This window comes from Chenopodium album, chromosome 17 (genome assembly GCF_948465745.1).
Source record: "Chenopodium album chromosome 17, dcCheAlbu1.1, whole genome shotgun sequence".
NCBI classification, from domain to species: Eukaryota; Viridiplantae; Streptophyta; class Magnoliopsida; order Caryophyllales; family Amaranthaceae; genus Chenopodium; species Chenopodium album.
The window spans coordinates 2,429,233-2,440,505 of NC_137850.1; the positions used below are offsets into that span (position 1 = coordinate 2,429,233).

The following is an 11,273-nucleotide window of genomic DNA, read 5'->3' on the forward strand; positions in this document are numbered from 1 at the left end:
AAAACTAACCGTAATATTGAATCATAAACCAAACCTACCTGCTAAACCATAAGATACAATTAGTTTGCGATTTGGTGCGGTTTAGATTAAACTCCGTACATCCCTATTCATCATTTGTTGAATAACGACCATCCTAATCCCCAAAACCAACCATAGTAGACTAACCCCACACATCCACAACTCCCAACCACCTCCACCACCAACTTCCGATCATGCCGGTGTTCAAAACCCCCTTCAATGGCTACTCCGTCAAATTCAGCCCCTTCTACGAACACCGCTTAGCCGTCGCAACCTCCCAAAACTTCGGCATCCTCGGCAATGGCCGCCTCCACATCCTCGACCTCTCCCCCACCCCATCTCCCACCCCCATCTCCGAACTCACCTTCTTCGACACCGCCGACGGCATCTACGACGTCGCCTGGTCCGAATCCCACGACAACCTCCTCGTCGCCGCCGTTGCCGACGGCTCCCTCAAGCTCTACGACCTCTCTTTACCCCCTCAACAAAACCCTTCTCGCTCTCTCCCTGAACACACCCGTGAAGTTCATTCCGTCGATTGGAACCCAACTCGCCGTGACTCCTTCATCTCCGGTTCTTGGGATGATACAATCAAGCTTTGGACCGTCGATCGCCCCACCAGTGTGCGCACCTTTAAAGAACATGCTTACTGTGTTTACTCTGTTGCTTGGAATCCCCGGCATGCCGATGTTTTCGCTTCGGCTTCCGGGGATTGCACAGTTCGGGTATGGGATGTTCGTGAGCCGGGTTCTACTATGATCATTCCTGGCCATGAGCATGAGATTTTGTCTTGTGATTGGAATAAGTATGATGAGTGTTTGCTGGCTACCGGGTCTGTTGATAAGACGGTTCGGGTTTGGGATGTGAGGAGTTACAGGACTCCCATTGCTGTTCTTGCTGGTCATGGGTATGCTGTAAGGAAGGTTAAGTGTTCGCCGCATCACCGGAATATGGTTATGAGTTGTTCTTATGATATGACTGTTTGTATGTGGGATTTTATGGTGGAGGATGCTTTGATTGGGAAGTATGATCACCATACTGAATTCGCGGTTGGGATTGATATGAGTGTTCTTGTTGAAGGGTTGTTGGCTAGTACTGGTTGGGATGAGACGGTTTATGTTTGGCAACATGGAACTGATCCTAGAGCCACTTAGCATTGTTTTTTTATGGGGATTTTGAGAGAGGAGGTATGGTTGTACTTGCTTGTGCTGAGGAATTTATGTCTAAATGTTGATATATTTAGTGTTTAATAAGATCATGTAACACAACTTTTTTTTGATGTTATTGGAATGAGTTGATTATGCATTCACCCCTTCTTGGGTTGTCCAATGACCTTTGTTATATTTGATGCTGTGTATATGGATGCAAATAGAAACGTAAGCTGTGATTGTCCCGAAAATTTTATAAATTGCTATGAGTAATTGTTTATGTAATGTTGGGAATCTTTATTGTTATGCTGAATTGTCAAGTTATAAATTTTACTTGCTGTACCTTAGGAACTAGTTTGGACAATCTTTATCCTTGCCATATTCTTTATCAATTTAAGAATGTGCACAGGCTGCACATTATTAGGATTCAGGGTTTATAGAATATTCTTCATAAGTAGACTTGCGCCCCCTCTCCTAAGTGAAATCCATTATATTGCATTTTACGTAGAGCTGGATCAATAATAGTAAATTGTATATAGCAAAGATTCGAAGGAGGACCATTTGATCTCACATACGTGGTACTTCTGTCCATATTAAACAGAAGAATTTTAAGGCTTTTTAGGGCAGTGGATGAAACTTTGTGTGTTTTTCTTCCGTAGTTGGGTTGAAGAGATGGAATTGTGTGGATTTGGAAGTGGAAGGAAGGTAGCTGTTGTTAGCTCAGTTAAAAGGGAGGAAAGGGTGTTGCTGCATTGCAATAATCGGGTTAGTTAATTGAAGGCTTTTCTGTTAGTTGTAAGAGTTACATGTATGACATCGAAGTGATTGTCAAGTGAAGGAAGATATTAAAGGTTTATTATTAATTGTTAGGAGGAGGCAAGGAGCTTAATGGAATTGTGACTATGGAGTTTTAAAGTTGTTCAGTGCCTTCTAATTCAAAGCCATTTTGATGTCTCAATCTTCTTTCTTCTCCAAGTTTCTATGCTTGATGGTGTTGTTCTTGGTATTTTCATTCATTATATATATTATAGGTTAGAACCTACTACAGAGTAGTATGTTTCTTATCCTATGTAGAATTTGGGTAGCTAAATTGACTTAAATGGTGACTAGTGAAATAGTTCCTTTGCTGACTTACATGAAAGACTCCTTGGGAAGTTTAGCTTTGAACTTATCATACATTCTTGTAAATACATACTGGGTCGATGAACTTATCTGCTAGTTCTTGGTTACTGTTTTTTCTCAAAATCCTGGAATTATATTGATTATATTTGCTTGGTTTTGACTGAGGCTGTAAACCCTGATCATCATTTTATTTGTTTATTTTCCTGGTTTCGTTTTGTGAGACTTCTCCTGTTTTATTACTCCCCAATCCCCACTAGTTTTCTTAATTGTTGATGTAATGTTGGGAAACTTTACTGTTATGCAGAGTTGCTGAGGTATATGTTTGACTTGTTTTACCTTTGGAACTAGTTTTGACGTTCTACATCCCTGCCATATTTCTTTACAATATAAGAGTGTGCACACGTTGTACATTATTAGGATTTCAGGGATTTGGCTTTATCACTGTATTTTGTTGAGTAAATCCCTAGTTGAGGACTCAAGGGTTGATAGAATATTCCCCATAAGTGGACTTGAGCCCCTTCTCATAGGGGAAATCCATTAATTTACAAATGGAATGTAAAGAACCATGTATGGGATCAATAATGGCAAATTGTGTATAGCAAAAATTCAGGGGAGTGAGGGAGGAGGATTGTTTCATCTCACATCCCGATATCTCTGTCCTTTTTAAACAGAAGAAATCAAGGCTTTTTTGGGCAGTTGAAGTAAATTGTGTGTTTGTTCTTCGGTATTTGAGTTGTAGAGATGGAATTATCTGGCTTTGGAAAGTGGAAAAAAGGTAGCTGTTGTTAGCTTATTTGTAAGTAGAGATGGCAGTTATAGTAATCCCTCCTGAAAAAAAGGAACACTAAAATAAAATAGCCCACTTTAGGAGTAGCAGTAGCTGCTGGAGGTTGTTGTTTGCTAGTAAGTTGTAACAAATGCTGACTGGTTTTTAGGGATCCATTTTAGTACCACTGTCACAGGGTATCAAACCTTGGTCTACGTGTCTGGCATCCAGTTCACATAGATTTGGCTCACACTATTGCATTGATTACAAAAGGATGAAATTCAATTTTTGAAGTTTGGTTCCAATATCTGGCCATTTGTATGAATTGTATCTTCTATCAGGTTTGAGATAGATTCAAGAAGAAGTTTGATAATATCCATCTCAGTCAAAAGTCTAGAAAATGAAAGTTTGAAGTTGCTGTTAAGTGCATTCATCAGCTCATTATAAAGGCACTCCAAAAAAGGCATCCAATTCTGATTGAAAATGAGAAAGGGGTGTTGTAAAAAGACCATTAGGCTCCGTTGCTATATTTAGGTTAGTTAAGGTTTTTCAGTTAGTTGCAAAAGTAACATGTATGAGTGTATGACATTGGAGAGATTGTCAGGTAATTAGGTAAAGGAAGATAGCTTATAGGTTTATAGTTAATTGTCAGGAAAGAGGACAGGAACTTAATGGAATTGTGGATCTGGAGCTTGTAAGATGTTCAGTAATTTCTGTTTCAAAACCAGCTTGAGGTCTCATTTGTCTTTCTTCTCCTAATTTCTATGCTTGATATTTATCATAGGTATTTATTCGTATATTAAGAAGTTAGAACCTACAAGTATGTTTTTTTAACCTATGAAGAGAATGGGTAGCTTAATTGACTTTAATGATCATTGGTGAAATAGTTTCTTTGCTGACTTACATGAAAGCCTCCTTGGGTAGTTTGGCTTTCAACTTATACATCCTTGCAAACACATACTGGGTCAATAGACTTGTCAGCTGATTCTTGGTTTGATTTATTATTTTTTCAAACCCTTGGGTATTATATTGATTTTATTTGCTTGGTTTTGGCCAAGGCTGTAAACCCTGATCATCATTTTTTGTTTATTTTTCTGGTTTCATTTAGTGAGGCATCTCCTGTATTATTACTCCTCAGTCTTCAATAGTTTTCTAATGTGTGGGAAAGTTTAATAAGTTGAAGAAAAGAATGGGATGGAGGGAGTAGTATAACTGGATGGAGGGAGTAGTATAACTAGTACTCCGTACTTTGTATCTATTTATAATTAGCTTGGTCTTGCTGAGTGGTTTATGTGGTACTGTGGTTGTTTATTACCAGATAATTTCAATTTAAGGAAAAAGTTTCTGGATATTGAACTTGTTTAATTCAGGTGGTGTACATGACTTTTGAAGTTCATCTTATTAGCTAGTCAGCTGCTTATGCAACTAAGGTGTTTACCTTTGATTAGCACAACTGAGACTACTTGAATTTGGGGAAATAGAGGTTCAGTGGGGTGATTGCCACTTTTTTTTTTGCTGGAAAGAGACCTAATATGATTTATCATTCATGAATTTCTTGGAGCATTTAGCTTATTTCTTGATGACTCACAGCCACTCTTATCTTCTTTCTTTGAATTTGGTGAATAGTCAACTTGAACAGGTACCACATTAGAACCACAGCAGTACAGCACTCTTTTTTCGTCGAATGGCAGGTCTAGAAACTTATTCCTCGGTAAAGGTTGTGTTTTCATAGTAGTTGCTTCTCCATTGTTGAACAGCTGCTTGCAGGAGCTGTCTTCCATTGGGGAAACTTCTATTTGGCGAGTGACCATCCGTTGTTCAAGCCAGCTCCAGCCCATGTTTGGTTCAATGCCCTCAGAATTTTTATGCTTCTTTGAGCAGATTTTTAACTGAATGAATGTTACCAGATCAAATTGTTCTTGTTGAAGGATAAAGTGATAGACTGTCAGAACTTGTTCAGATACAGGACATGTATTCTTTCCTCTGTATCCCTGCACCCACTGTCCTCTTAATCATTAAATTTCCATAATCTTCATGCATCTCCTTGATGTATAGATTAGTATGAGATGGGCAATCGTGCATAGAAATACATATTTTTTAAAGGCAGTGTACCTGTTGAGAGAAGGCATATGCCAATGCCCTCTGTCATGTTCACGTCATTGCTCTATTTTGTTCTGATACCTTATTTTCGATTTTGCACTGTTCTGGTGTGCTATCAACCAAATCTTCGTGTTTATTCTGAGTGCAACACTAAGCAAGATTTTCAGTGCTTAATATAGAAGGCAATATTAGAAACCATTTTGGATTAGTAAAACATAATGAAGCACTGGAATGACACAAAAGTCGACATTCATTTTCAGCATGGTGGTATAAGCATAGGTATGCAGCATTGCAGCTGGGTTAAAACAAAAATTGTGTAACCTTTGGTTTGTAACCTGAAGCTCGGTTAAAACAGGAGGATCTTCTTGAATTGAAACGGACACCAATCGGATTTCTGGTTTGAACTTTAATGGATACAGCCGATGATTTCCTGCTTGGATTCTTCATTCCGCTGCCAAAGTCATTCTGAAAACTGCAGCCCCCCTCGATTGTGCAAGTACAAAACACGGACAAGTAACGAAACATCAAATTCAATCATGTCAAATACTCCGTACTATAGACTTGATTAACGATTACTAATATGTCATAATTTTAATAGTTAGAGGATCATCCTAAAATGACCATTTTCTGGAAGCAAATCCATATTCAAGGGTACTCTGAATTCAAGAAGCTGAATCTCTTGGCTAAAAAAAACAATTATATACACTTGTTTGGAAGGTGGACCTGTGTTTTCTACTTGTTTAATTTTTCTTTGCTCATTTTAAAATCTTAATCTATCTATCTACTTCGTATTACATATTACTAAAAGCGAACTTAAAATGACACTTGGCAGTATTGTATTGAGTATTTTCCCTCCAAAAGTATTTACTTTAAAAAAAATAAAATAAATCTTACCATAATGAGGATTATTGCATCTCAATAATGAGATTTGCTTTACATAAAATTTAAACTAAACTTTCTAAAATATTAATTGTTCATTATAACTATTATATGTGGTTAATTTTAATTATATACTTCATACTTTCTAATAATTGGTGACGAGTCCTTATTTTTTTATGTCGTTTTATAATTTTTTTGTATTTTAATTACTCCGTATTAAACAATCATGCATCTATTGCACAGGAATTAATGTTATACAAGTACTTCACTATATAATTTAGTAAAATACGTGTATTGCATGAGAATTTAACTAGTATGAACAAAAGAAAAATATCATATTCGAGTGTTATTATTTACTATATCAATTTACATTTTTGTTTTTTTTCACTAATTTTTTTTTTTTTCCAATAATCACTAACTAGTTACTAGGCTAAGGCAAAAACAAAAAGATGAAAAAACATAATAAAGCAAAAGTAGGATACTAGTAAATACAAGGTATAAAACATATCAAAAAAATAAACGTATTAACTAAATATTTTTTCTAAAAACAAATACATGTCAACTAAAAAAAACGGAAGATATTACTCCGTATCCGTAGTTGAAAAAGCCAAAGTGCAGAGGGGAGGAGATTAGAGAGAGAGAAGCGATGATGATAGCAATGTGCTCAGCTTCACCCGTCAACACTGACCACTTACGCTCTCAACTCGATCAACTTCACTCCGAAGCTCACATTACTCGAAGAAAAGGTCGCACCTTTCTTCCTCACTTTTACATTTTTCGATTTTATACCTTCTTCAATTTCGTTTGTGGAAGATTTGTTGATTCATGTTTCTTAATTGGTCATTGGAATTCTATGTTAGCAACCCAATTTATAAGATACGATCTTTATTTTTTTCCTAAAGCTTCAAACCCTTAAATTTGTGGTTTTCATCCTATATTTGATGATTGTCATACTTTTTTTTTTTTTTTTTTTGGTGTGGGATATGCTGATGATGGGTTATTAGGCTTTTAATGAATGTGTTTTGGGAGAGTTTTTTTATGCGTGTGTGAGCGCGCTTGATCCCAAGCACAGGTGTGCTAACAATTTTGTGATGGATTTTGTTAGTGGGTAGATGTTTTAGCATATTTGTTGCTTTGTAGTTAATTTGACTTGAGATCTTGCTGGAAATTGCAAGCACGTACACGAGCACGAGTGTGCTAACAATTTGGTGATGGATTTTATTAGTGGGTAGAGATTTTTGGCATATTTGTTGCTTTGTACTGGTAATTAATTTGACTTGAGAACTTGCTAGAAATTGATTTCAACGAGATGCAACTAGGAATGAAATTGTATAGACATCTAGTGAAGAAATGGATTCAACAGCACGAGTCCCAATATGTGGGTCTAGTACATTCAGCGATGTTAAGTGAGGAGCTTTTGATCTTCGCCGCTGCAAATTCTCTATACAGTCTGTAGTGATGATATGTTTGGGCACAAGAGATGACAAGACCCTTTCGATGACTATGCTACTATGATATTTTGTGATGGATTTTGTTAGTGGGTAGAGGTTTTAGCTAGATTCAATTTTCCTTTGTCTTTCTTGGTTTTTTTTACATCAAATCTTTAGCTTTGATAGTTCGAGTAGGCTAATGAACTGATTTTTAAAGAGACTTTAAGATACTCTATTAATAAGAATTGTTTTGGATCCATTCATGTCATCTTAATTTCAATTTTTGGATTTTAAATTTCAAACACGGAATCAAACTGTATGAACATAGGAAAAAAGTGGGAGATGCTACATGGTTTTGATGGGATAGTGACCACGTTGCCATAAAGTATTACAATTCTAAGGGTTTATTGCTGTATAAAGAGCTCATCGAACGTGATCATTTTTATGCTGGCTTTGCTTAAAGCTTAATGGAACAACGACAACCGCATTTATGTTATAGTGAAACCTGTTCAAAAATGGTGAAAGCTTCTATGAAATGAGAATAAGAAACTGCTTGATTTTTTTTTAAACGTTTCAGCATAGATATTTATGAATCTAAGAGTGCAATTAGTTAATAACAAAACATGACATACAGTGACAAGGATCTGTTAGAGTTTGTTCAGCTAATAATGCAAGATTCAGGCTCCTACGGCTGTCAGAAGCAGCTGAAAACTTATGCCGGCAAGCAGCTGTAAGTGTACGCAAGGGAAAAGATGATGATGCTAGGGAGCTTCTTTTCCAAAAGAAGAAAATTATGTCAGCTTTAGAGAAGTCAAAAGGTCGTGTAGAATTGCTTGACGAGCTTGCAGCAAAACTTAATGAGGTACAGAATAGAACAAGAGACTTACGTAATTTGTGTTTTGGTGTCTTAATATTTTTATCCCACATGCAGTCTATGATGATTTGGTTGAAGTTGGTTAACTAGTCATAATTCAAGTAAAATTTTCTTGGATTCACTAGAGTTAGTTTGACATAAAGCCCATGTCTGTGCTTTTGTGTTCTGAAAAATTCATATCACCTGCATTTATGGCATGCCAACTGTTGAAATGCAGTGCAAAGTAAAGTTGTCCTATTGGTCGCAAGTCTCGCAACTGTTTATGGCTTTCCTTCATTTTATGACTGCTTAGGATTTTCTCCTTTAGTAGCTGTTTAGGGCTCTCTCAAGTGATCCTAATGGCTCTTTCTGGTTTCTTGTTTTACAAATGTAGCCCTCTGTGTTCCCATACCAATGACAGTTTTATTGCTTTCTAGGCAATATCTATCAAAGAAGCGCAATTAGTCAGAAATGCAGCATCAGATCTTGATATTAATGGGGATGATGCTGGAGATCTTGTACGGATTATTTCTCCGACACAAGATTACAGGACGACTTTAGATAATGACAGCCATACGACCTTCTACCGATCTGAATTTAGTGAAGACCAAGAACTAAATCTCGATATTGAAAGGGAAGGAGATATTTCGTCTTATAGTCAGGCAGAAGAAGTTCCCGGAAGCTTCCGCAGTGAAAATGAAGCAAACATGCTTAGTAGCTTCAGAGGTCCATCATCTTATATTGATTTTTTGGAGGATCTTGACCAACAATTAAATAATATTGAAATTGACTTGGCCTTGGTAATAGTTAATGAGGAGATACCCAATAACACTAAAGTGCAGCAGTTGAAAATTCTTGAAAATATTCGTAGTGCTAGAGGGAGGTATCTATTTATTTTTACTGAATCTATCTCATAGTTCCATTTTCTCTTTCGAGGCTTCATTGTTCATAGATCTATCTGAAATCTGTTATATTGTCATCTTTGCAGGATACGCAATTATGTCAAGGAAATCATGGCGACTAGGTAGATGCTTATCTAGGTTTCCCGAGGAGATGTCCCTTACAAGAGGTTAGTGGAGCTCACTGCTCACCCTTCTAAGAAATAGCATTAAAATACATGAGCTGCTTTTAGGTATATCCTCAAATCAGTAAGACCCTTTTTTGGGCTAGAGAGTACCAACCGTTTGCTTGCATATACCTTATTGAGCCAACTTATCTACCTTAAACAAGATACATTTTGGTTTAAGGATTTAAAGTTTTAAACCGAGGGCTGTAAGGTGGAATAAAGTTTATTTGTAAGCATTCTAATGACGAATGTTCATTAATCTTTAGACTACATAATGCACTGAAGCATCTGAAGCTGTACATGCTGTGCCCATTTCTTATGCCCATCTTCTGCTTATTTTTTAGTTCATAGTGCACTGAAGCATCTGTGTCATCAGCTTTCCTCATCATTTCGATCAACATTCTTTATCAGGCCGGTTTTCACAAATAATGGATAGACTGTTAAAGGGAGTGTTTGTTAATGGGTAACTTGAGGGAGATAAAATCCACTCAAGGACCAGGAGCCAGACATGTAGCGGTACTGTAAGTCATGATAGGGTTCAAAGAAAAATTCGAAGTCCAGAGATGAGTATCAAAGAAGAGAACATCAGTCTTGTACTAAGTAATGTAGAAAGAGCAGGCACTTCATGCACCCTAGTGGCTGCTAAGCAGTTCAAAGTTGCAGTGACCAACCTAACTCAGAGAAAGTGTCATGTTCACAGATTGTACTTCAATATATGAAGTTGTGAACATACTGCAATTATAGTACTAATTCATATTATGAACATATTGAAGGATTGAACATAGCATGGTTATAGGGCAGAACTCCGTATCTTTGTCTGGATCCTCCGATTTGCTGGACCGAAAAATTTCTCTAAACATTAATTTACTTCACTCTTTGTATGACTTCAGACTTCTGATAACAAAAAGGATAGCATCCTTAGTTCCTGGTCTATGATTGTTCAAATCTTTGTACTTGCACGGTTTCTGTTGTCGTTGATCATTCTGAGAGCAACCCAGGCGACATTGTTTTCATTGAATGCATATTGAGTCAAATCAGAGGATATTCATGTTGTATTTTTTTAACTTTTATGCTAGTGATTTGAATGCTTTAGTGCTGGTTTCATATTCTGTCACGAAAAAAAAAAAAGAAAAAAAAAGGTTATATTAGTCATGGCTAAGGCTAATTTTTTGGTTGAAGTAGTTCGGGTTTCGCACTATTTATAAATTATAATTTATTTTAATCATATTCTTTGTACTAATTTTGACCATAATTTTTTTCATAATATATTTTTTAGAAATAATGTTATTTATTATGAGAAATGGCAAAGTGTAAATTATTTAAATAGTCTTGTGTTATTGGTGTATGTGTTAAACAATGTTTTTAGACTTTTTTTGTATAAACTTTCTAGTTATAATCTAATTATGTTTTTTTTTTTTTTTTTTTTTTATTTTATTTTTTTTTTTTTATTTTTTTTTACCTCCAAGTATGGGTTAAATGATTTTACCAATCAAACTTACACCTTTACCAAATTGGACTTTCACTTATACCATCACCTATTCCCTAATTCTCCCTCACTCCTCTATCGCAACCTAACCCACCCCATCACCACCATTAACAAAATGTTCTAGCTATAAAGTAATTAAATTATCATGGCTATATATTTTTTTTTCTTTTTTTAAAAATGTTTTTCTATTAAAATGTAATATCTCTATTTATATGCACTTATGTTCTTTATATAAATATGAACAAATCTGATTTTTGACTAACAATGAGCCATGGATGATGACGTATTCCATTACAACAAAAACCAAAATTTGATTTTAATCCTCACTTTTTGATGGTACTTGGATTAGTGTTGATTTTGGATTTAAAAGAATCAATTACTTAAGAGTTGTAGACATAGATCAAT

The 11,273-nt window shown here is 36.0% G+C and overlaps 3 protein-coding genes across 4 annotated transcripts; 2 read left to right on the plus strand and 1 right to left on the minus strand.

Moving 5' to 3' along the window:
• LOC145587375 (peroxisome biogenesis protein 7-like) lies at positions 1–1,361 on the plus strand. Its single transcript, XM_081644109.1, has one exon. The coding sequence runs from the start codon at positions 213–215 to the stop codon at positions 1,170–1,172; it is 960 nt and encodes a 319-aa protein (XP_081500235.1). The 5' UTR covers positions 1–212; the 3' UTR covers positions 1,173–1,361.
• Positions 1,362–4,598: 3,237 nt separating this feature from the next.
• LOC145590220 (uncharacterized) lies at positions 4,599–5,601 on the minus strand. Its single transcript, XM_081646969.1, has 3 exons — positions 5,476–5,601; positions 5,236–5,304; positions 4,599–5,045 (listed from the first exon to the last, which is right to left on the minus strand). Exons 1-3 carry the CDS (start codon positions 5,599–5,601, stop codon positions 4,599–4,601), a joined length of 642 nt encoding a protein of 213 aa, XP_081503095.1.
• Positions 5,602–6,620: 1,019 nt separating this feature from the next.
• LOC145587376 (uncharacterized) lies at positions 6,621–10,335 on the plus strand. Of its 2 annotated transcripts, none has more exons than XM_081644110.1 (5): positions 6,621–6,779; positions 8,126–8,325; positions 8,754–9,199; positions 9,305–9,385; positions 9,727–10,335. In XM_081644110.1, the coding sequence occupies exons 1-4, from the start codon at positions 6,680–6,682 to the stop codon at positions 9,342–9,344; spliced, it is 786 nt and encodes a 261-aa protein (XP_081500236.1). In that variant the 5' UTR covers positions 6,621–6,679; the 3' UTR covers positions 9,345–9,385; positions 9,727–10,335. The 2 variants fall into 2 exon arrangements, with proteins under 2 accessions (XP_081500236.1, XP_081500237.1); XM_081644111.1 differs by having other exon boundaries at positions 9,794–10,335.
• The last annotated feature ends 938 nt before the right edge of the window (positions 10,336–11,273 follow it).